We start from the raw sequence: 26,677 nt of genomic DNA on the forward strand, positions 1-26,677 counted from the left end.
ACTAGTCCTGCGCTTATTTCCAATTTTTAAGTTTTTTTCAATTTTTCACTGTTATAAACAACTGTGAAAACCTACATCATTTGCAGATTTTTGTATGTATCTTTGATTATTTCTTTAGGAAAACTCCTAGATACGGAATTTCTTGGTCAAGGTTTGTACATTTTTTTTTTTTTTTTTATAATTCTTTTTAAAAATTTTATTTATTTTATTTTATTTTATTTTTTTGAGACAGAGTCTCGCTCTGTCGCCCAGGCTAGAGTGCAGTGGCGTGCGATCTCGGCTCACTGCAAGCTCCGCCTCCTGGGTTCACGCCATTCTCCTGCCTCAGCCTCCCGAGTAGCTGGGACTACAGGCGCCCGCCACCACCTCCGGCTAATTTTTTGTATTTTTAGTAGAGATGGGGTTTCACCGTGTTAGCCAGGATGGTCTCGATCTCCTGACCTCGTGATCCGCCCGCCTCAGACTCCCAAAGTGCTGGGATTACAGGCGTGAGCCACTGTGCCCGGCAAGTTTGTACATTCTAATAGCTTTTGATTAGTTGAGTCAGATTGTCATCCAGGAAAGTGTTATCAGTGATTGCTCCGTTAATATTGTGTTGGAATATTTAATACTAGCCAAAGATGGGAAAAAATAGGCAGGTTGCTTGGTAACTCCCAAGATCGTTTTTAGAAAAAGTAACCTTTTTGGCCAGGCACAATGTCTCACGCCTGTAATCCCAGCACTTTGGGTGGCTGAGGCAGGCGGATCACTTGAGGTCAGGAGGTCGAGACCAGCCTGACCAACACGGTCAAACCTGTCTCTACTAAAAATACAAAAAAAATTAGCTAGGTGTGGTGGCAGGCACCTGTAATCCCAGCTACTCCAGGGGCGCTGAGGCAGGAATATCACTTGAACCCGGGAGGCGGAGATTGCAGTGAGCCCGGATCGTGCCTTTGCACTCCAGCCTGGCGACAAGAGCGAAACTCCATCTCAAAAAAAAAAAAAGTAACCTTTTTGCCTTGAAATAATTGTAGCCTCACAAGAAGTTACAAAAATAGTAAGTCCTGTGTACCCATCACTGAGCCTCCCCTACCTAACAGTAACATAACTATAGTACAATTTCAAAACCAGGAAAGAGTCTGATTACAATTCCTTTATCAGATAAATGATTTCCAAATATTTTCTCCCAGTCTGTGGCTTGTCTTTTCATTCTCTTAGCAGTGTATTTTGCAGAGTAAAGTTGTTAATTTTGATGAGATCTAATTATCTTTTTTTTTTCCTCTTTTTTGGATCATTCTTTTTGATGCAACGTCTAAGGACTTTGCCTAACCCCATGTCTAGATTTTCTTCTGTTTTTAAAGTTGTATCATTTTGTGTTTTTCATTTAGATCTATTTTCCATTTTTAGTTTTTACTTAAGGTGTGAGATTAAAGTCAAAGTTTTTTTGTTTTGTTTTTTGCTTATGGATGTCCAGTTATGGAAGTGACTAGTTTTTTTAAATTGAACTTTTTTTTTTTGAGACAGGGTCTTGCTCTGTTGCCCAGGCTGGAGTGCAGTGGCCTGATCATGGCTCACTGCAGCCTTGACCTCCCTGGCTCAAGCGATCCTCCCACCTCAACATCCCGAGTAGCTGGGACTACAGGTGCTTGCTACCACACCAGACTAATTTTTATATGTTTTGTAGGGATGGGGTTTCACCATGTTGCCCAGGCTGGTCTCTATCTCCTGAGCTCAAGTGATTTTCCTGTCTTGGCCTTCCAAAGTGCTGGGATTACAGGCATGAGCCGCCATGCCTGGCCAGATTGAACTTTTTACTGATAAATATTCACAAAGTAAACACATACATAATCACCACGTAGATTGACAAAGGGCAACACCAACACCTCACAATCCCCTTGTGTCTCAACTGGTCATTATCTGCTGTCCTCCCTGCCAAGTAACCACTTCCCTAATTTCTGGCAGCAGAGATGAGTTTGGTCTGTTTTGCCAGTTAAGTAAGTGGAATTATATAGTACCCTTGTTTTGGCTCCTTTTCTAACATTTTGTTTGTGAAACTCATCTGGGTTGTCGTGTGTAGCAAAAGTTCTTTCATTCGTTTTTTTGTTTTTTAGTTTTTTGTTTTTTTAAGAGTTGGAGTCTCACTCTGTTACCCAGCTGGAGTGCAGGTGGCACGATCATAGCTTACTTTAGCCTCAAACTCCTAAGCTCAAGCAATCCTCGTGCCTCAGCTTGCCAGAGCACTGGGATTACAGGTGTGACCCCAGCCTGTGCCTGGCCTAATTCTTTCATTCTTATCACTGCGTGGTATTCCATCGAATGAATGTGACAATGTATTTACCAATTCTCTTTATGGATATTTGGGTTTCCAGTTTGAAGCTATTACAATTAGTGCTGCTATCAACATTTCTGTACACGGCTGCTGGTGAACATATGGACACATTTCTATAGAGTATATACCCAGGAATGAATTTGCTGGGCATTAGGATATGTGTATGTGGAGATTTGGTATATTCTACCCAGCTGTGTGCTGGGCTAGGTGCTGATTTGTAATGTTTGACAAGTTTCCATGTGTAAATACTCCCGTTCTCTCCAGTTTCAAGCTACCAAAGTGAATTCAGTTGGTTTACAAAATAGCTAAAAATTTAACAGTTGCTTCTGTGAGCTTGTATAAGCCAGCTCCAGGACATCCCTCATTCTTCCAAGCAGTTTTACAAAATCATTATACCAATTTACACTTCTGCCAGTAAATGAATAAGAGTTCTAGTTGCCACACATGTGCATTTGGCATGTACATTTTCATTTTCATCATGCTGTGTGGTGTGTAATGGCATCACTTTGTGGTTTTAATTTGTATTTCCCTGATGATTAATAAAATTGAACACTTTTGGTTACTACATTTTGTATCTGAAGTGACTGAGTAATCTGAAACTAACATTTTTTTTCTCCCAGGAATAGAAAGATGAGTGCTTGTTATCAAGTTTGGTTCAGATACAGACAAATAAGGTTACAGTTTTGCATGTCTTATGACCTAGTCTGTAAATTTCAACACTTTGTCACCATCCCACTGGTATACTTGTCTGTGAATTTATCTGGGAACTTCAGCTTTCTTTTCGCCCTTAATTTCCTTTTGTTTGAGACAGAGTCTCTCCGTTGCCCAGGCTGGAGTGCAGTGGCACAATTTCGGCTCGCTGCCATCTCTGCCTCCCAGGTTCAAGCAATTCTTCTTGAGTAGCTGGGACCACAGGCACCTGCCACCACACCCAGCTAATTTTTGTATTTTTAGTAGAGATGGGGTTTCATCTTGGTCAGGTTGGTCTGGAACTCCTGACCTCAGGTGATCCACCTGCCTTGCCCTACCAAAGTGCTAGGATTACAGGCGTGAGCTACTGCACCCGACCTGCCCTTAATTTTCTAATTTGTAAAAATGTGGGTTATAATTCCTCCCTGTCTAGGTTAGTTTTGGGGATTAAATAAGATTCCTTCTGTGGTGCTTCGTATGTGATAAGAATTTGATAAAGGCGTACCTTGTATTTGAGATAAGCTATTTCTGAGGATTTTAACAGTACCTAGAATTGTTCTTTTTTTTTTTTTTTTTTTTTTTTTTTTAAGACAGGGTCTTATTCTGTCGCCCAGGCTGGAGTGCAGTGATCTTGGCTCACTGCAGCCTCTGCCTCCCAGGTTCAAAAATTCTCTTGCTTCAGCCTCCTGAGTAGCTGGGATTACAGGGGCACGCCACCATGCCCGGCTAATTTTTGCATTTTTAGTAGAGACAGGGATTCACCATGTTGGCCAGGCTGATCTCAAACTCGTGACCTCAGGTGATCCACCCTCCTTGGCCTCCCAAAGTGCTGGGATTACAGGTGTGAGCCATCACACCCAGCCAGTACCTAGAATTCTAAGTTGACATTGGGGTTACCAAGTTCTTAGCCTCCTGTAGGGAGACAATATAGTATAATAGTTAAGAACCAGGTCTCTGAAATCTGACTTGGGTTTGAATCCTGTGTCTGCTTTTTACTAGCCTTGCGAGCTTGGGCAAGTTATCTCTCTTCTGTACTGAGTTTTGCAAAGCTTATGAAGGAATTAGGTGGCCGTCATTGATGACCTTTGTTTGCAAATGTCATCTTTGCATTTGTCTTTCCTATTGTCCTGCTAGGCAGACAGCAGGACAGAACAAATCACCTGGTAGGACTGGGAAGTTATTGAGGATGTGAGACTTAGCACACGTGTCTAAGCAGGCCATGGGTTAGTACTGAGAGACTACTTAGGGAGAAACAAGGGAGAACTCTGGATGTAGTCAAGAAGCATAAACCAGGGATTGACAAATGTTTTCTGTAAACATCTAGATATTAAATATTTTTGGCTTTGTGAGCTGTACGGTTTGTCACAGCTACTCAGTTTCTTTTTTATTTTTTTGAGACAGAGTCTCGCTCTGTCACCAGGCTGGAGTGCAGTGGCACAATCTCTGCTCACTGCGACCTCACAGAAGAGTGACACAATCCGATTTGTATTTTAGAAAGTTACCTCTGGTTGCTAGGTAGAGAATGGATTGGAAAGTAACAAAAGTAGATACGAGGCTATTGCAGAAATACAGCAATTCCACTCTTCAGTGTATAGTCAAGAGAATTGAAAGCATGTCCACATAAAAACTTACATATGAATGTTATAGCAACATTATCCTAGTTTAGCCTATGATAATGGCAATGGAGTAGAGAAAATGTTGGTGGATTTAAAAAATGTTTAGGAGGCAAAATTAGAATCTGGCAATAGATTGGATAACAGGGTGAGCCATTGGTATAGATCTATGTTCTAATACTCTTTAATAAATATATCTGTTGAACTTTCTTGATTTAATTTATGGGGGTTTCTTGGTGCTCCTATTTCATAGCCAACAAACACATAAAAAGTTATTCGTTAGGGAAATCCGAATCAAAACCATGGTGAGATACCCCTTCACACCTACCAGGATGGGTATTATAATAATAACAATAAACAGAAAATAACCAATGTTAGCAGGGATGTGAAGAAATTGGAAGCCTTGTAACATTTCCTTTTACATGAAAATAAAATGGTGCAGCTGCTTCAGAAAATAGTTTGGCATTCCTCAAAAAGTTAAACATACAATTGCCACTTGACCCAGCAATTCCACTTTTCAGTATATAGTTAAGAAAGCATGACCACATAAAAACTTATACATGAATATACTAAAAGCCACTGAATTGTACACTTTAAAAGAGTGAATTTCGTTGTATTTGAATTATATGTGAAAAGTTAAAAATCAAAGATATATTTGATTGTCACCATCTTGGACAATGGTTTTATAAAACAGATGTGAAACTTCTTGTGTCATACATTCCAAAATAATTTGCAGCACGCATCCCATAAAATACCTTTTAATTAAATTATAAATCAATCCCCAAAACATATTGAAAAGCATACAGAAATTATATATCTGATATTTGAAACACGAATTTCTAAAAAGTTTCCTTGTTGCAAGCTTCTAAAAGTTCAGCTTAAATAAGTGTCTAGTTTTACAATTTCACAAGTAAGAGACAAAAATGATTAAATTCACATTCCAATGAAGAATTTATTTTAAAAAATCATGTTGGGAAGTTACTCTGGTTTTATTTCAATATTTTGAAAACAAGAGACAAGTACGTGCATTTATAGTTGCACATGTTACTGGGGGGCTACTGTTTGTATTTTTTTTTGTAGAGATGGAGTTTTGCTATGTTGCCCAGGCTGGTCTCAGACTCGTAGGGTCAAGCTATCCATATGCCTTGGCCTCCCAAAGTGCTGGGAATTACAGGCATGAGCCACCACTCCTGGTCACTACAGGTTTTAACAATTTGTTTCAAAATCCTTATGGACATCCTGTTTTATATATATAAATGCATTATGTATATATATGTATATACACATATATATGTGTGTGTTTATACATATGTGTATATACATATATACACATACTGCATTTATACAGCTGGAAGGCTTATGTGCAGGATAGTACTTGCAGTTTTTAAAAATTATGTTATAAGGGCTGGGTGCGGTGGCTCACACCTGTAATCCCAGCACTTTGGGAGGCCGAGGTGGGCAGATCACTTGAGGTCAGGAGTTCAAGACCAGCCTGGCCAATATGGTGAAACTCTGTCTCTACTAAAAATACAAAAAAATTAGCCAGGTGAGGTGGTGGGCACCTGTAATCCCAGCTACTTGGGAGGCTGAGGTGGGAGAATCGCTTGAACCTGGGAGGTGGAGGTTGCAGTGAGCTGAGATTGCTCCACTGCACTCCAGTCTGAGCAACAGAGTAAGATTCTGTCTCAAAAAAAAAAAAAAAAGATGTATGTTATAGGGAGGCAAAGGCAGGTAGATCACTTGAGCCCAGGAGTTTGAGACCAGCTTGGCCAACATGGCAAAACCCTGTCTCTACTAAGAAAGCACAAAAATTAGCTGGGCATGGTGACGCATGCCTGTAATCCCAGCTACTTGGGAGGCTGAGGCATGAGAATTTCTTGAAACCCAGAGGTGGAGGCTGCAGTGAGCTAAGATCACACCACTGCATTCCAGCCTGGGTGACAGAGCAAGACTCTGTCTCAAAAAAAAAAGTATGTTATAAAATACACACATACATAGACAGCCATGACTTAAAATTGGATTTTTATGATTTTTCTGATAGCATGAAAATTATTTCTAATCTTTTTAAGGAAACCTGAGTGAGGGGGAGCTCATTTGCCACTCTCCTCAACCGTCACTCTTCTTTGCATCACTCATTAATAATTTACTAACAAGAGGCACTAGGATTTTTTTTTACACTCTTCCACAATTACAAAGTGTTTTTCAAAAATAGCCCATATTTATAGTCAACATTCTATTTTTTTTTTTTGAGACAGAGCCTCACTCTATCGCCAGGCTGGAGTGCAGGGGCATGATCTCGGCTCACTGCAAGCTTCACCTCCCGGGTTCAAGCAGTTCTCCTGCCTCAGCCTCCTGAGTAGCTGGGACTACAGGCGCTCGCCACCACACCTGGCTAATTTTTGTATTTTTAGTAGAGATGGGGTTTCACTACATTGACCAGTCTGATCTGGAACTCCTGACTTTGTGATCTGCCTGCCTCAGCCTCCCAAAGTGCTGGGAATACAGGCTTGAGCCACTGCGCCCGGCCTAGTCAACTTTCAAGGTGGCTTTTGCTGTTACAAAAGCAACACAGTAGTTGTGTTATGTAATTTTATAATTTCAGTATCTAAAACCAGAGGCTCTAGAGAGCATTTGGTGTGAAGAGGGAAGGAAAGAAAGGCTGATAAATACATTGCTGACTTTGTCTGTAGTGTCAGATAAAATAAAAAAGTAAACGCGATGACTACAACCATTGTGGATAAGATTAAGAAGGGGCACTGAGTGACTCACCCAGAAAGTAATCAGGGATTGGTTCTCTGTACTGTGTGTGGTAATCACTACTTTTTGTCATTTCATGTGGGAAAAGAAAGCAACCAGAGGGCCCTGGGGATCTTGCCTTGTGGCCTTAGGTTGTGGGGAATTGTCTTTATGGAAGTTGGCTGCCAGGTAGATAACGTTCAGGAAAAAGTTATCTTTTAGTGAGGAATCATTTTGGGTCAGATTTCATTATCTCTTACTTGTGTGAAAATAGAACTGGTGTAGCTGCAGAACATTCTAGATCTCTATTTGAATTTACTTACGTGTATTGAATCTTGCTCCTAAGTGTCAAATCTTTTTCTGACTTGTGTGGCAGCGCCCCCTACCACCTTCCTTCTCTGTCACACCTGATGTTTCTAACTATTATTTTAAAATACTTATGGTAATATTATTATTATTATTATTATTATTATTTTTGAGACAGCGGGTCTCTCTCTATTGCCTAGTCTGGAGTTCAGTGAACAATTTTCCTACCGCAGCCTCCTGAGTAGCTGGGACCACAGGTGTGCACTACCATTAGCCTGGCTAACTTTTAAAATTTTTGTAGAGATGGGGGTCTCCTTGTGTTTCCCAGGCTGGTCTTGAACTCCTGGGCTCAAGCAGTCCTCCTGACTCGGACTCCCAAAGTGCTGGGATTATAGGCATGAGCCATCATGCCTGGCCTTCAAATTCTGTAAATAAAAATAAATACATATAATTAAACCCCATCAACTGTCTATTGTCAGTAATCTTCTTAGATGACTTCATCATACAGCATAATCTGTTCACATAGACTGTTCTATAATCATGGACTTTAATGTTCAAAAGGTCATGATTAAGCCCTTTTAATCAAGACTATTAAACAGTTAGAGGCTGAAATGGTTTGGCTGTGTCCCCACCCAAATCTCATCTTGAATTCCCATGTGTTATGGGAGGAACCTGGTGGGAGGTAATCAAATCATGGAGGGAAGTCCTTCCTGTGCTGTTCTCATGATAGTGAATAAGTCTCATGAGATCTGATGGTTTTAAAAAGAGGAGTTCCCCTGCACAAGCTCTCTCTCTCTTTGCCTCTTGCCATCCATGTAAGATATGACTTGCTCCTCTTTGCCTTCCACCATGGTTGTGAGGCTTCCCCAGCCATGTGGAACTGTAAGTCCAGTTAAACTTTTCTTTAGTAAATTGCCCAATCTCGGGTATGTCTTTGTCAGCAGTGTGAAAATGGACTAATACAGTAAATTGGTACCAGTAGAGTGGGGCATTGCTGAAAAGATACCTGAAAATGTGGAAGCGACTTTGGAACTGGGTAACAGTCAGAGGTTGGAAGAGTTTGGAAGGCTCAGAAGAAGACAGGAAAATGTGGGAAAATTTGGAACTCCCTAGAGACTTATTGAATGGCTTTGGCCAAAATGCTGATAATGATATGGATAGTGAAATCCAGGCTGAGGTGGTCTCAGATGGAGATGAGGAACTTGTTGGGAACTGGAGCAAAGGTGACTCTTGTTATGTTTTAGGAAAGAAGCTGGTGGCATTTTGCCCCTGTCCTAGAGATTTGTGGAACTTTGAACTTGAGAGAGATGATTTAGGGTATCTGGCAGAAGAAATTTTTAAGTAGCAAAGCATTCAAGAGGTGACTTGGGTGCTGTTAAAACATTCAGTTTTATAAGGGAAACAGAGCATAAAAGTTCAGAAAATTTGCAACCTGACAATGTGATAGAAAAGAAAATGCCATTTTCTGAGGAGAAATTCAAGCCAGCTGCAGAAATTTTCATAAATAACGAGGAGACGAATGTTAATCCCCAAGATAATGGGGAAAATGTCTTGAGGGCATGTCAGAGGTCTTCACGACAGCCCCTCCCATCACAGGCCTGGAGGCCTAGGAGGAAAAGACAGTTTCGTGTGCTGGGCCCAGGGTCCCCATGCTGTGTGCAGCCTAGAGACTTGGTGCCTTGTGTCCCAGCTGTTCCAGCTGTGGATGAAAGGGGCCAACATAGAGCTTGGGCTGTGGCTTCAGAGGGTGAAAGCCCCAAACTCTGGCAGCTTCTACATCATGTTGAGCCTGTGAGTACACAGAAGTCAAGAACTGAGGCTTGGGAACCTCCGCCTCGATTTCAGAAGATGTGTGGAAATGCCTGGATACCAAGGCAGAAGTTTGTTGCAGGGGCGGGGTCCTCATGGAGAACCTCTGCTAGGGCAGTGAGGAAGGGAAATGTGGGGTGGGAGCCCCCACACAGAGTCCCTACTGTAAGTAGATCCACCTACAGCTTGCACCATGTGCCTGGAAAAGCTGCAGACACTGAACACCAGCCCGTGAAAGCTGTACTCTGCAAAGCCCCAGGGGCAGAACTTCCCAAGACCATGGGAACCCACCTCTTGCATCAGCATGACCTGTATGTGAGACATGGAGTCAAAGGTGATGATTTTGGAACTTTAAGATTGACTACCCCCCTGGATTTCAGACTTTCAGGGGGCCTGTAGCCACTTTGTTTTGGTCAATTTCTCTCATTTGAAATGGCTGTATTTACCTAATGCCTGTATCCTCACTGTAGCTAGGAAGTAAATAACCTGCTTTTGATTTTACAGGCTTATAGGTGGAAGAGACTTGCCTTGTCTCGGATAAGACTTTGGACTGTGGATTTTTGAGTTAATGCTGAAATGAGTTAAGACTGGGGGACTTTGGGGCAGGTATGATTAATTTTGAAATGTGAGGACATGAGATTTAGGAGGGGCCGGGGCAGAATCATATGGTTTGTCTGTGTCCCCACCCAAATCTCATCTTGAATTCCCACATGCTGTGGGAGGGACCTGGTGGGAGGTAACTGAATCATGGGGGCAAGTCTTTCCTGTGCTGTCCTCATGACAGTGAATAAGTCTCACGAGATCTGATGGTTTTAAAAAGAGGAGTTCTCCTGCACAAGCTCTCTCTTTGCCTACTGCCATCCATGTAAGACATGACTTGCTTCTTTTTGATTTCCACCATTATTGTGAGGCTTCCTCAGCCATGTGGAACTGTAAGTCTAATTAAACCTCTTTCTTTAGTAAATTGCCCAGTCTTAGGTATGTCTTTATCAGCAGCATGAAAATGGACTAATACAGAGGGTTTTATATACCAAATAATAATTTGCTATTAAATATTAAATGTATTAAAATAATTTTCTTTTAGTCCAAGTTCTATTGGTATTGCTCAGAACCTTTAACTTAAGCCCTTAAGTAGGCTTGAACTTTGAGTTAAAGATTCATCTTGCTAGTGTCAAGGGGCACAGAGCAAGAGCCTTAACCTCACTCATCAGGTGGTGGACTGTGCATACTGATCTCCAGCATGTTTCATCTCCTTCAAGAGACAAGGGGCTAAAACCATTACCATGCAGAAGCTTTTTAGCAGGTTTACATATTGGGATGAAGAGGAAGTAGAAGGACCAGGCTGTTCAACCAGGCTGTTCTTTTCTTTTTTCTTTTTTTTTTATTTGAGACAAGGTCTCACTCTGTCACCCAGGCTGGAGTGCAGTGGCACAGTCATGGCTCACTGCAGCCTCAACCTCCTCAGGCTCAAGCGATTCTCCCACCTCAGCCTCCTGAGTAGCTAGAACTACAGGCATGTGCAACCACGCCCGGCTAATTTTTGTATATTTTGTAGAGATGTGGTTTTATCACATTGCCCAGGCTAATTTGAAACTCCTGGGCTCAAGCAATGCTCCCACCTGGGCCTCCCAAAGTGCTGGGATTTCAGTTGTGAGCCACTGTGCCCAGCCCACGCTATTTTCTTTCTGAGAAATGTTTCCTTTTCTATTGCAATTATTTTTCATTTTCTTTATAACATTTCTCTTCATTCTTTTTCACATTTTGATCTTTTGTCTCCCTTTTTCTTCTTTAAATGGACTTAGTTTTTCTGAATGATTTTCAGTTTCGTGTATTTAATTCTTTTTGCATTTCTAAAGGAGCAACTACTAACACTTTTTTGTTGTTTAATGCCATCAGGTTTTACCCCTGCCTCATGGCCCTCAACCTGGTAGAGAGCTTTTGGAAGACCATGTAGAGAACAAAACAACTGAAAACAATGATCACCCATATATAGCCAGGAAGGAGCCCACTGTGATGTACAGAAAGCCCAGCTCCTCCATCTCCAGGGCTGGGAGCACTCCTCAGTCTGCTCTCTGTCCAGCTCCTTGGCAGCTTTTTTCCTGCAGCTACCTCTTTATCTCTTCATCATTCATCCAGTTTTGGAGAATCACCAAAGGTAAATAAGTTACTAGTAAAGAATTGACTGAGCAGGCCTGGGTTGTCCAAACCGTGCATATTTCAAAGAAAGTTTTGGCCCTTAACCAGCATCTTGGAGATAACCTGTAAGCTCTTGGTACATCTTGCCTGTTAGAAGTGTTTCTGTTTGCATGGGACCTTTGCTAACAATGTGATTCATAGTGGGGGCCTTGGCTTTGTGATTGCAGTTTGACCTCTGGAGGGGCTGGTAACTGAGTAAGGTTACCCATGTGGGCAGTGCATAGCTACAATACCAACCTCCAATAAAAACCCTGAACACCAAGATTCCGGTGAGCTTCCCTGGTTGGCAATACTTTGTGCATGTTACCACATGTCAATTGCTAGGAGAATTAAGGACTGTGCATATGACTTCACTGGAAGAGGACAACTGGAAGTTTGCACCTTGTTTCTCCTGGACTCTGCCCTATTTACCTTTCGCTTTTACTGATTTTAAGCTGTAAACTTTTGCTGTAATAAATCATAACTGTGAGTATAATGGCTTTTCTGAGTTCTGTGAGTCCTACTAAATCATTGAATCTGAGGTAGTCTTGGGGACCCCCAGTAACAGTAAGGCAGCCCAGTCAGTCTTTCTGGCCCCTTCTTGAGTTCCCTTTGTGCTGGAGTGAAGTAGTGGGAGCCTGCCTAGGGCCTGAACACTCACTTGTTACCTATAATACTGCATTAACACTGTGAGATGTAGAGTTAGTTTTGATCAACCCAGTAGTATTCCTGCCATACCTAAGGATGTGGGCAACCTGTCTCTTACCCCCAACAACCTCTGCTAGAAATTCCAGGCTCACTTTAATCTACCTTAACCTGTGTATGAGTAGGCCACAGGTTTTGCATTCAAACATGTATATGATACCTATTGTAGACTGACTGGAAAATTAATTACTAAGATCATATGGTTCTTGCATATGACCCCAAACCCATTTCACATTTTCTTCAACATCAGGGAGTGGTTTTATAGAAACTTGCTCTTGCCATTAAATATCTACTTTGCACACATTGGTAGCAAAAGCTGAAACATGCTTGTCAGCATGTGAGCTAGACCTGGAGCTTCACCACTAGCTATAGTGTCTGGACTTTCAAGAGTCTCAGTTCCCCTAGCCTTTAGAACTTCTACCAAGAGTTTAACCCAGGAGTTGGCAAACTTGTTCTGGAAAAGGGTCAGATAGTAAATGTTTTAGGCTTTGTAAGCCATTTGGTTTCTGTTGCAAGAGGAAGCAATCCTACATAAGCTCTCTCAACGAAGTTTGCCCTTCTCTTTGGAACATCCACTCAGATGGCTCACCATTTCATTGGCTCCAGCACTGAGGGCACAGTGATTTCTGTCACATTCCACTTACTCTGTGAAGATGTTCTGAGTATCCTTATACCTTGAGTTAGTCTAATTTTACTCCTTGGTGTCTTTATGCTAATAGATTTGTGTCCATGGTAGCACTGGGTTGGGGGTGGCACATACCTTTTTAGATAGCTCAGTTCCAGGACATGAATCTAAAGTATGATGCTGCTGGACATAGCACTCAAATTCAAAGATCCCATGTGGAACCCTTCAAATATAACTCATGAACCAGAGCCCTCCTCTTGTCTACAAATTGAGTCTCCAGGAACCATCTTAGAAAGGTAAAAGTTGGGAAGATGGTTGCCATTACTCTTTGCTGTAGAGAAGCCCTTCCCTATTGTAAGTGACATTGCTGCCCAGCCCATTATCTCCTTAGGCCTTATTGCTATAACTCATACCTGCTGATGTCCCAACTGCCAGCATCAGCATTTCTTTGCCTGAGGCTTTCTTTTGTGGTCTAGGCCTTCTCTGCATGTGCACCTCGGTCTGGAAATACTGGAAAAATAATGCCACTCCCAAACCCCAGCAGTCTTCAACCAGTGACTTACAGCTTCTTCGTGGCTATGGGAGTAACTCTGAGGGGTGTGTTCTATACTGGCTTCCAGAGTTCCCAGTAGGATTGTTTTAGTTAACCAAAACTTTAGTAACTTGTTTGACAGCATACCCTTATTGACTGTCTTCCTTCCCCCACTCTCCCAGTGTTTCCTGGAATTACTGCTAGATAAACTACTTGCATTTGAATCCTTGTCTGATCTGCTTCTGGGATAGCACAAATTAAGAAACCTGTTAGCTTGCCTACTGCTCCTTGCTTCCCTGGGCTCCTCTTCTCCTTTGTTGCTTCTGAATATGAAGTAATTCCGGATGCAGGTTTAGGCAGTTCTTCCTTGTAAATCTTCATGTACAGAGTCTAGGCCCAGTGGGGTGGAGAGTGGATTGGATATTATGCCATCGGTCTTGTGACTCTACCCTCTTGGGCTACACCAGGAGTGTACTCTTGCTGTGTAAGCTTCCAGAGGTGGCCCAAATGCACACTCTCTCAGCCTTCATTTTCATTTTTTCTTCTGCCTGTTCTTTGAAGTCTTCTTTCTTTGACATCTCCCTTTCTTACTAGAATCCCTTGATCCTCTGTTTCCTGGGATTTTTCACCCACTTATGGAAGAAATCAAGTCCTACTATTTTCTCCCATCTTGCAATTTCCACTGTGCTTGCTGCTGGGGGAGGGATGTGAGCTCTGGTCCTAGGAGAGACAGTGGGGGTGGGGCAGAGGAAATGCAGGTGAGAAATTATAGCTGTTAACTGCTTTTTTCCTAAAATAACTGCACCAATGGTGACAGACAGGGTTTGATTGCTAAAGAAGACTTGCAGGAACCAAAATGACAGTGCTTTGGTTTATTGCAGGAAAAAGAACTACATTAGCACCAGCATTAAAGATAGGAAATTTGTCTCAGCCAAAGGCTGCTTTACCAGCAGAGGGGTCTGAAGAACCGAGGCCTGACCTCCAGTATCCTCTCCTTGTAAGGGCCACACATATGTATGTCCTCTGTTGGTCTGGGAACCACTGACATGTGCATGAAACACATGTGCATGCTCCCTTAATCCAGGGAGCATAAAATGGAGCCTCAGTTGGGGTTTCTTACACCTTGCTGGTCACATAGGCATATTCTTGCTATGTCATCAACCCTAATGGCAGAGCCTCTTGGGGCTCATGGAGACCAGGTGCAAATCATCAGTCTCACTAGTACTAATCAACAATGCTAAAAGCTGGAACAAAGTGGCCCGAAACTCCTCAGACCCATGTTACAAAGCAATGTTATTAATCCGTACATTTCATGTCTTGACCGGGGGTCAGTGCCTCGCAGGTACTTTAGCAAAACAACTCAGCCTTCTGGAATGAGCCTTCGCAGCATATTTCACTGCCCCCACCACCAATCTTCAAGGCCTTTTTAAGACCAAGTGACAACTCTTGGTTTGAGAGCAGTTACTTGCATTACAGCATCATATAATCAATCACATAGACAATCAAAATGCACCTAATTCCAAACATCTATAATACCTAGTAACGGTTTGGTATGGATTTAGACAACTGAACAGTTCAATAATACTAGTACAAAATGGAACAAACTTACTCATATTTTGGACTAACTTAATAATTCTTTTGCCTCTCTGATTTATAGCTGTCTGTTCTCTCAGGTATGCATCTATGAGTGATTGAGAATCCTAAAAATAATTCATCAAGTCTGAGTCTTCTTCAGGCCAATTTTATTCCATAGTGATAGTGTTGTGAGGGGGTTTTAATTCAATCTCACAATACATTTGATCAACCACCTCAGTATTATTATAGGTTTTATTAGCCTCTACAATATTAAATTTACCTGTGATTTCTATATTGTAGTACTCTAAAACATGGTATAATATAAATCAGACATAATGACATATTATTTTGTCTCTCCCAACAAATCTGCCTTTTCTCATGGGAGTGGAGCTCTGAGTCCATGCCTCTGTTATTTTACATTCCAAACCTCTTATAAACTCCATTTCTCTGGCCATATGGTTTGATGGATAGCGTTTTCCCAGGAGGAGATATGTCCCCCAACAGGGCCTATTTATTCCCTATTGGAAGTCGTCTAGTCCTATTTAAAATGTGTCCAATACCCACAAGTTACACTATAGAAAAATAATAGTACTCACTTGTGGCACTAAAGTTGTTAAGGAGCACCTCAGTACATTGTATTCTCCAATTATAAATGTCTATAGACTGGGAAACACATCAGCCTCCCCTAAGTGTGTATCCTGTGCTTCTGCTGTGGGAATCCCAGGCCACCGGGTCTGGGATAGCTCAGACTCCATTTGAATGAAGATATCTTGTAACCCAGCTGTGTGATATGCAAGCCCATTCCCATCACTTGGTCTGGGCATATGGTCTTACTGTGCACTCTAATGCAAGACCCGTTCCGTCAGTGCTGTGTCGTCATTTCAGTTGCCATCCTTGTCTTTCCTCCTAGAGGAGGATGTCTTGCAGTTTCTCTGTTTATACAATGTCTTTTTTTTTCCTCTTCAAAATATCTTTCCTCATTGAAAGGAAATTACTCATCAATTCCTCTCAGGCTAGCTCTGAATTCTCAGAAGTCTCCCTTATATGAAGCAGGCCAGTGCAGTTTGATCCACCAGACGCACTGTTGATGTTGAGTACTGACTTCTTTCTTATAATTAGGAAATAAACTTGGACCCTACAATGTTGACTCCCTCAAACTAAAGCCATGTGAGTAGTACTCATTGCTAAATGGATTTTTTGTTTTTGAGACAGAGTCTCACTCTGTCACCCAGGCTGGAGTGCAGTGGCATGATCTTGGCTCACTGCAACCTCCGCCTCCTGGGTTCAAGTGATTCTCGTGCCTCAGCCACATGAGTAGTTGAGATTACAGGCACGTGCCACCAGGCCTGGCTAATTTTTGTATTTTCAGTAGAGATTGGCTTTCACTATGTTGGCCAGGCTGGCCTTGAACCCCGACCTCAAGTGATCTGCCCCCCTCGGCCTCTCGAAGTGCTGGGATTACAGGCGTGAGACACTGTGCCTGGCCTCTAAATGGACTTTGATTTGGGTATACCATAATGCTTCCCATACCCATCCACATAGAATTCCTGATTTTTCATTCTCAGTACTTGAGCCTGCAAATTAGATTTAATCATTTTCCTTTCTCAGCGATCCAAGTATCTCAATTGTTCCTCTATCTCTTTATGGCTTTCCACCCCCAATAACAGGAACAAGAGCTATTTTTGTACAAAATGTTTTGACAGATGGGACATGCCGAAGATGAACGTCTTCTATCATATCCCAGTACCTTCTTGAAACTTTCATTATCACAATCAATGGTTGCACAATGTTCATTTAGACTAATGGTAATCAGTGTTTTCCAGATTCAACTGGATATGTATTCCATAGTTTACTTCCCAATTCAGGTTTTCAAGCATAGCTCTATCCTGTGAAATGGAAACCAAAGGGCATAGTCATATTTGTATTGTTCCAGATAGTTATAGTCAGAGTTGCTATCTGCTCATCCATTTTGAGGATGAAGACCACTCTCAGAAGTGTATGTTACATTCATTGAGTTGGCTTCTGTACTGCTTACTTCTTGATTCTTCAGAAAGAGGTTTTGGAAAACTGAATCCTTTACTGCAAGGGGCACTGAGTGAAAGTTAAAAGAGAATATTATTCTTTTGCTCTGAGATTCTCTCAAGGCACCAAAATTATATTAGATTTTCCCTTTTGTAACTACCCTTCCCTCAGCAACAATTTCACCTTTCTTCCTTTTATCATTAATTTAAATCCAAACCTTTCCCTCTAAAGTAGGTCCCACTGGTTGTCATCACTGGACTAGCCCATATTTTTGGTAGCAAGATGAGATATTCCAGGGTTTCCCTTTGGGGTCATTCCCAATAGTAGGGGATCACACTGGATAAATATGAGGAAAGGGTACTGTCCTTCCGTGAAGCAACAAAACATTTGCATAGTCAGCCCCACCTTGGCAAAGTGCAGGGAACAGAAAATCCATACCATCAATCTCTTTGGAATTTTTGCATTTAGGTTCAAATTAATATATATATATATAACCTTGTTTTGGAATGTTAAATGATTTTGGGATTCTTTTTTTTTTTTTTTTTTTTTTTGAGGTGGAGTCTCACTCTGCTGTCCAGGCTGGAGTGCAGTAGTGCAATCTCAGCTCACTGCAACCTCCGCCTCCCGGGTTCAAGTGATTCTCCTGCCTCAGCCTCCCAAGTAGCTGGGATTACAGGTGCATGTCACCACGCCTGGCTAATTTTGTATTTTTAGTAGAGACAGGGTTTCACCGTGTTAGCCAGGATGGTCTCAATCTCCTGACCTTGCAATCTGCCTGCCTTGGCCTCACAAAGTGCTGGGATTACAGGCTTGAGCCACCATGCCCGACGTGGATTTTGGGATTCTTAATGGTAGCCCTGGTTGCAAGGATTACCAGATCCATTGTTGAAAAGGAAAATAGAGGTGAAGTAGGGAAGATTGTATACAAATACTTGTTTCGTTCTTTATCTCTTTCTCCCTAATTCCACCAACAGATATAATCATTTACCTAATGGAACTTCACTTTTAGTTCCCCTTACCTACAGTTGCAAAACACTAAGCTGCAGGCTTGTAGTCTAGTCATTTGATTCTTTGTTATGCCCACCTTCTTAAGCAGGTACTTTAGTTATCCATTTCAATTTCCTATTAACCCATGACTTTGAAAGTGATAAATATAAATCCATTGAATACAATGTTATTTTGCATGTCATTGCCTATGTGAGCAGTGAACTGAGTGCCCTCAGTTGACTTTACTACGATCTAACTAATCTTCAGTTTAGATCAGTTAAAAAGGTAGAAATTGGCTGGACATGGTGGCTCACACCTGTAATCCCAGCACAACACTTTGGGAGGCTGAGGTGGGCAGATCAATTGAGGCCAGGAGTTTGAGACCAGCCTGGCCAACATGGTGAAACCCTGTCTCTACCAAAGAATACAAAAATTAGCCGGGCGTGGTGACACACACCTGTAATCCCAGCTACTCAGGAGGCTGAGGCAGGAGAATTGCTTGAACCCAGGAGGCGGAGGTTGCAGTGAACCGAGATTGTGCCACTGCACTCCAGCCTGGGTGACAGAACAAGACTGTGTCTCAAAAACAAACAAACAAAAAAGGTAGAAGTTTTCCAAAATTCTATGTTTCTCTCAAGTCTGAGGTAGGGGAATGGGATGGGTTGGGAGATCTCAGTTTGCCCCTTGCTTCCTCAGAGTCTTTCTCTTGTGGGAAACTGCATCTTTCTGGCAGTGAATTTTAAACTGAAAAAGATGTAGGTTCTGAACTCAGGTATTTGCCTTTAAAAAAATCTGGTTCTGGTCTTGTTTTTGAAGTGGATATCTGATGAATACGTATTAGTTGGAATTATCTAGTAAAGGAGCTTCTGGCTCAGGTTATGATTGGCACATGAGAAATAATAGTTTTATTTTCCCCCAGTGAAATTATTAAGAAAGGGAAAATGTAATTAATATGGTTTGGCTATGTCCCCACCCAAATCTCATCTTGAACTGTAGTCCTCATGTGTCGAGGGAGGGAAGTAATTGGATTATGGGGGCAGTTCCCCCATGCTATGTGCTCACATGCTCTCTCTTGCCGGCTGCCATGTAAGACATGCCTGCTTCCCCTTCCACCATGACTGTGGTTTCCTGAGGCCTCCCCTGCCATGTGAAACTGAGAGTCAGTTAAACCTCTTTTCTTTATAAATTATCCAGTCTTGGGTATGTCTTTATAGCTGTGTGAAAACGGACTAATACAACAATTAATTGCTTTTTATCTTCATTTTAATCAATTTATAAGCAAATGGCATTAATAAATTATGATAGAGCAGAATGTAAATATTTTTAAATAATTTAATCAACCAAACGTGGATCACATAGAATGAATATGTATGAAGAAGTATTTTATATAATTTTTGAATATACAGTTGCATTTATAAAATAAAAATGTGCAAAATCAGCTTATGTTTTTAAATGTCCAGATAATGCTTACCCATGAGGGCTGAGTAAATGGAAAACGGTGTGGGTGGTGGTTACATGGTTATGTTCAGCTTGTAAAAATTAATCAATTATCAATTTATGATTTATACATATACTTAAACAAAAAAGTAACAAAAACAAAATGAAACAAAGTGCAGTCTCTGCCCTCTAGCAACTTATGTCCTATTAGGAGGGCCAGCAAGAAAATCTCCATTTCTGTTACTCTTCCTTCCTTTGTGTAGAGCCATTTTGGCATTTGGCATCATTTTGCTTCTGCTTGAAGAACTTCCTTTACCATTTCTTGTAGTGCAAGTTTGCTGGTGGTGAATTATTTCAGCTCTCATATATCTAAAAACCCTTTATTTTGTCTTTGTTTTTGAAACTTTTTTTTTTAACTAAATATAGAATTCTAGGTTGAGTTTTTTTTTCCTTTCAACACTTGAGAGATATTGCAGCCACTGTTTTTCTGCTTCTGTTGCTTCTGATGAGAAACATGCTGACACCCACACCTTTCTTATTTTGTATGTTATGTGTCCCCCCTCAACCCCTGCTATTCTTAAGCTTTTCCTTTTCACACTGGTTTTGAGCAATTTTATTTGATATGCCTTGTGTAGTTTTCTTTCTGTTTCTTGTGTTTGGGGTTCATTGAGCTTCTTGATTTATAGTTCTCATCACATTTTGAAAGGTTTTAACCATTGATTCTTCAAATTTTTTTCTGTCCCTTCCTTTCTCCTTTCCTTCTGGGACTCCTATTAGACATATATTAAGTCACTTGAAGTTGTCTTCTAGCTTAGTGATATACACTGTTAATTAAAAAAAAAATCTCTTTTATCTCTGTGTTTCATTGTAGGTGGATTATATCATTACATGTTTAAGTTCACTAATCTTATCTTCTGCAACCTTTGCCATTAATCCTTTCCAATGTATGTTTAGTCCAGACATTCTAGTTTTTATTTCTAGATGTTTGATTAAAAAATCTTCTATATCTTTACGTACCTTTTTGAAAATATGGAATACAGCTATATTCCATTTTCCTTTTTCCATATTCCATCTGACTATTTTAATGTTCTTGTCTGTTAATTCTAATATCTGTGTGATTTCTGAGTTGACTTCAATTGATTGATGTTTTTCCCCTTATTATGGATCACATTTGCCTGCTTCTTGGCATGTCAGATAATTTTTAATTGGATGTAAGACATTGTAAGTTTTACATTGTTGGGTACTGGATATTTTTATATTATATAAATATTCTTGAGCTGTGCTCAGAGTTGCAATTAAGCTACTTGGAAACAGTTTGATCCTTTCAGGGTTTGCTTTTAAGATTTGCTAGGAAGGACCCAAGAAATATTTAGTATAGGGCTAATTATTCCTGACTACTGAGGCAAGACCCTTCTGAGTATACTGCCCAACGTCCCATGAATTAGGAACTTTTTCCATTTGGCTAATGGGAGCAGGCACTATAACCAGCCCTCTGTGAGCATTGGGTACTATTGCCTCTAATATTTTTGAGTGGTTCTTTTTCTTGCCTAAAAACAGTTCCTCCACAAGTGCTAATCAGTACTCTGGTGAATACTTGAAGGGGGTTCTCTGCAGATCTCTGGAGTTCTGCTCAGTGTGGCTCTGCAGTTCAGAATCCTCTGGTACTCCTGTACTCTCAACTCCATTTCCTCATCCCAGGGAGTCTCCTGGGCTCTGCCTGGATTTCCCTTCTCTGCCCATGCCCTGGGAACTCTCAAGATAGTAAGGTGGGGCAACTGCAGGCCTCATCCCTTCTCTCAGGGATCACTGTCCTTCCTTGTTAATGGCAAGTGCCTTGAAAACCATTGTCTAGTATTTTGGCTGTTTCAGATGGGACCGTGAAATTCAGCCCCTGTTACTCCACCATGGCCAGATGAGAATATTTAACCGAATCTACATGAGTTTTAAAAATGGCCTGGTGTGGTGGCTTATGCCTATAATCCCAGCATTTTGGGAGGCCAAAGTGGGTGGATCACTTTAGGTCATGAGTTCAAGACCAGCCTGGTCAACATGGTGAAACCCCATCTCTACAAGAAATAGCAAAAATTAGCTGGGCATGGTGATGAGTGCCTGTAATCCCAGCTACTTGGAAGGCTGAGGCAGCAGAATCGCCTGAACCTGGGAGACAGAGGTTGCAATGAGCCGAGATCACACCAGTGGCCTCCAGCCTGGGCAACAGAGTAAAACTCCATCTCCAAACAACAACAACAACAACAACAACAACAACAAAAATGAACTTTGTGTGAGCCCAATTTATTTCCTGTATAATGATTACATTTTATAGATATTATATGATTTTATTCTAATAATGGGAGATGGATGAATCACAGTAAAATGTTTAAGGTAAAACATTTCACTGTTTTTTGGAAATACTTTCTCAGTGTCAGTTAAAGGGAAACTGTTACCACAAGCTTACTTTATCAAGAATCAGGAAGTACTATGAGATCAGCATTAGATTAAAACAGTGTTGTTTTGAGTGGAAGAATACATATTTTAGGTATCTGATTAGAAAACATACTTGTCAGAATTGTCTGGCTGGATTAATTGGCTAATTTGACCTTCTTCATCATTTGATGTGATGCCAGATACGAATAGCACAATTAACTTATCACTAAGCACTCGTATTACTTTAGCATTTTTTATGTCCTTAGTAGCTTTTGCTATAATGCTAGGAAATGCTTTGGTCATTTTAGCTTTTGTGGTGGACAAAAACCTTAGACATCGAAGTAGTTATTTTTTTCTTAACTTGGCCATCTCTGACTTCTTTGTGGGTAAGTTATATGTCTTTATTTAAGACAATCTTTTCCGATTTTAATTTATTTCTAAAACCTTAAAATAAGCTTTTGTTATTTCAGGGGACTGTATACCACTGGGGAAAAATAAACACAAAAAGTTTAAGTATTAAATTTTGGAGGGGGCTATGTGGCACTGTAAGGGAATGTTATACATATGTAAATCAGTGTGGTAGGGGAATTTTCAGCTGAAAACAGTTTATTTTCTTTTTATAGAATAAAGATAAGTCCAGTACAGCTCCAAAATTTTAATGTAAGAGTTACTTGTTTCTGGTGCTATTTTCCTCGTATGTTTAGGCTTATAAGTATTCCTCTTTAAGTAAATATGGTTTTGTTGGTATCACAGTGTTGGAGTAATAAGAAATTATGTATATGCTAGTAACCAGTGCAATCAGAAAATAGCATATTCAGGTCAATTAAATAATATGATTAATAGTATTAATTTAATGATATGGCATAGAATTTTGTAAAATATACCCAACTGTAAACTGCCTTGCATATAATATGATATCATAGCGTTATATCATCGTTAAGAGACCATAGAAATCAAACCAACTTTCTCTGAAAACATGTACTTTATAATTTTTCACTGCCTGATGCTTCTTATTTTTAAACAATGCTTATCATAATAAGTAGATGTACAGAAATGTCAGCTGATGATACTATTTTACAGGAGTTTCTAGTATAATTTAATCTGGCATATTCAGATTATTTTTGTTTATAACTACATACAGCTTACCTTTATGTTAAAGTGAAATAAACACATAAAATACTTAGTTCATTCCCTGGAATACAGTGGTTACTCAACAAATGTTAGTTCTCTTTTTTTTTTTTTTTTAATTTCTCTGCAGATATGGGTCAACCCCAATCTAGGTCATAAATGTTAGTATAGTATCTAGCCTGTATAATACTGCTAGGTATGCAAGCACTATTAGGTAATCAACGGATCTATAGACGATTAGGTTAGTCTCTTCCAGTAAGGTTTTGATGTAGAAGAGTGGACAAGAGATGTTCAGAAATGACTATAGCAGTATAGAGTAACACGACACGCCACGAAGACCTAACAAGTGCTATGGTCACTTGGAGGAGGGATAAAGCACGTTTAGTTAGCGAATAAAGGCATTTAACATGAACTTTGAAGGATGGATAGAATTTCCATAGTCAGATATAGGGCAAAGGATTCTTTGCTCCAAGAATGAGCAAAGGCATGCTGGTAGAAAATCATTGTGCTTATCTTCCTAAGGGTGAGCTTGGAGCTGGCTGGTGTGCAGATGGGTGCAAGGGAGCCATAGAGATGAAGCTGAAATCTATAAAGTGAGGGCCTTTAAATACCAGCGTGAATGTGGAGTGGAGTTTATTCAGCAGGCCTTGTGGAGATTTAAAGATTTTAAAACACGAGAGTGGTTGAACAGATCAAAACTTTACTTTAGAGGCATCGGAAGAGCCATAGGAAATGGGGAAACTGGAGTGTGGGGTGGCATGGTTTCAGAGATGATCCTGCAGCAATCTAGGCAGAAATCATGCAGTTAGGACCTGAGCTAGGATGATTGGAAAGGAAGGCCAACAGGCAGAGCAGCTAAGGGTGGGGTTGGGTGGGAAAACAGAAAGCTGAGTTAAAGATTGGGCTTCTGAGACTAAGAACAGTACGGTACTCTTCAAAGAAACAGGAAGTATTTGGGCAGGACAGCTGTGGTTCTGATGTTGCACTGAAAGTTCTGGAGAAAAATTCTAGTTGGGGAGATTGGTTTAGGAGTCATGGCATAGAAATGACAGATAAAGGCAGCTAACCCATAAAGAAGTATTGAAAAAATGCACTATCTCCCCATTTGTTTCCTCAATTCTGTCCCTTCAGGTAACCGACATTTGCTGCTTGATGTAGATCCTTCCACATCATTCTCTGTGCTCCCATAAACATGTACAAATACACGAGTTCATTTATGTGAACATAGAGAAAGTTCCACTATAAATATATGTATCCTTTGCTTCTTCCTTCTTCACAGGATCCTGTGACTTTTAGATGACAGTCATCACTTAAAATAGACGATGTGCTTTTACTAACCCAAAGGGAGTGAGGCCCTGACTGCCCCAGTTTTAGGGTGGGAAGGGTGAGACAGCTGAGAGAGCCTGGGGCCTGAAGCTTTTGAATAAAGATGGTTCTAGGTAAAAATGTCTCCATGTCTGGCCCAAGGCCAGCATCATGGCAGTCCCACCCTCAAGGGCTTGAGCTTGTCTTTGGAAAATGGCCCTGCAGATGTAGTTATTCAGCAGTCCTGGTGATCTCCTTCATCAGCAGGTGGGTGAAGAAATAATTCTGATAATTTCTTTTGCTCCTGATTAAAGGAGTTGGGTGCAGGTCAGAGTCTCCTTTCATCTGCTTGCCAGCCTCATCCCTCACATCTCCCCTGCCTCCTGCCAGCTTCATCCAGACGTCTGCATATTTAATGCAGGGCTCACCATGACACAGTCCCTGGGAGCTTTTTGTAACAGGATTCAAGTTTTCTGCCAATACTGTTCTTTCTCCTTTGCCATGCTGGGAAATGAACCTTTCGTCTCAGCTTGGAAGAAGGCGTGGAGGTGGTGAGCATGCAGGGCAGAACTCGTGAGAGGTTTTCTGCAGCTGTAAACCATTGATTCTTAACATTTGGGGTCATGAGATCCAGAGCTCCAGAGCCATGTGACCATGGCAGGGCAGATTAGGCCCTCACATGTGCTTGAAACTGTGGCTTTGCTGGCTGAACGCCCTCTTCCCCCCAGGTTTCAGAACCGGCCCTCTGCAGAGAATCTAAATTTGTGGCACCCAAGTTGCTAACTTCTCAGACTGAATTTACTGTTGAAAGCAAAGATTTATCGAGGAAAAATTCTAGTACTAGCTACTAGTACTATTACTAGTAATAGTATCTGTATACTATTCTGGGAAACATACTATCTATATCTACATCAATATCTATAAAAGTGTTACCATGTAACCAGTGTGTACATTTATGGGTACTTTCTCCTCATCCCCATGTTGTGTTGGCATTTGTGGCCTACAAGACCATGTGACAGACGGCTGGACAGGATCTTCAGGGGATACAGGTGGTTGCTGCTATCAGAGCCTGAACCAAGTGTTCAGGATGGCAGAATTTATCTTGATACCTGTATGCCTGAGTTCAAGACTCTTTTCTGGCCTTCTGTATTTAACTGCTCAGGCTGCCGTAAGAAAATACCCTAGACTGGGTGGCTTAAACAACTGACATTTATTTTCTCACAGTTCTGGAGCTGGGGACATCCCAGATCAAGTTTCTGGCCAATTTTGGTTCCTGATGAGGGCTGTCTTTCTGGCTTGCAGACGGCTGCCGTCTACCTGCGTCCTCAAGAGGCCTTTCTCTGAGTGTGCACAGAGAGAGAGAGAGTGAGCTCTCTGTTGTCTCTTCTTATAAGGACACTATTGGATCAGGGCCCCACTCTTATGAACTCTTTTACTCTTAATTTTGTCCTTGAAGGTCTTAGTTCCAAATATAGCCACATGGGGGGTTACGGCTCCAACATGTGATTTTGGGGAGGGCACATACACATTCAGGCCATAACACCCTCTGTGCACTCACCATCATCCACACATTCCTCTGGCGGCCCAAAGGATTTACTTGGGGATTTTAGCTCCTCCCATCTTTTGATTGTCACTTTCTCATGGAAGATGTAGCTTCTTAGCTGGCTTAGAAAGAAGGGACGATGCCAGATGGGTGGCAATTTTAAAGCAAACTGGGCTTCTGCATCTTCATCTATTTGTTCATCCAACAATTATTTCTTTTGAAGCAGGCACTTTCTGAGGTGCTGGGGATAGAGCAGTAAAAACACAGGTGAAAATCCCTGCCCTCATGATGCTTCTATTTCTACTGGGAGCAGGGGCATGGAGACAGAAGATAAACAAGAAAAATAACTAAGACAAATTATATGGTATTTTAGAGGGTGATAATTGCTACTGAAAAAAATGCAGAGAGGAGGGAAAGGGAGTGTGCTGGGAGTGGGGCTGCAATTTTAAACCTTGGAGCTAGAATTTACTGAGAAAGACACATTTGAAGCCTGGGCATGGTGGCTCACATCTGTAATCCCAGCACTTTGAGAGGCCGAGGTGGGTGGATCACTTGAGGCCAGGAGTTCGAGACCAGCCTGGCCAATATGGTGAAACTCCAATCTCTACTAAAAATACAAAAATTAGCTGGGCATGGTGGCATGTGCTTGTAATCCCAGTTACTCAGGAGGCTGAGGCAGGAGAATCACTTGAACCCAGGAGGTGGAGGTTGCAGTGAGTCGAGATCATGCTACTGCACTCCAGCTTGGGCGACAGAG

The 26,677-nt window shown here is 41.2% G+C and overlaps 1 protein-coding gene across 4 annotated transcripts in view; it reads left to right on the forward strand.

Moving 5' to 3' along the window:
- The first annotated feature begins 1,495 nt into the window (after nt 1-1,495).
- The window catches only part of HRH4 (histamine receptor H4), a 39,960-nt gene continuing 14,778 nt past the window's right edge, over nt 1,496-26,677 (forward strand). For 3 of the 4 annotated variants that reach the window (XM_009252298.4, XM_002828121.4, XM_009252299.4), the window contains exon 1: nt 22,046-22,330. In XM_009252298.4, the coding sequence (XP_009250573.3) occupies nt 22,138-22,330 (193 nt within the window). In that variant the 5' untranslated portion in view covers nt 22,046-22,137. Of the gene's footprint in view, nt 1,974-11,358; nt 11,618-22,045; nt 22,331-26,677 lie in introns of those variants that run through there. The other variant, XM_054537739.2, reaches the window with a different exon arrangement.

This window comes from Pongo abelii, chromosome 17 (assembly GCF_028885655.2).
Source record: "Pongo abelii isolate AG06213 chromosome 17, NHGRI_mPonAbe1-v2.0_pri, whole genome shotgun sequence".
Lineage (NCBI taxonomy): Eukaryota > Metazoa > Chordata > Mammalia > Primates > Hominidae > Pongo > Pongo abelii.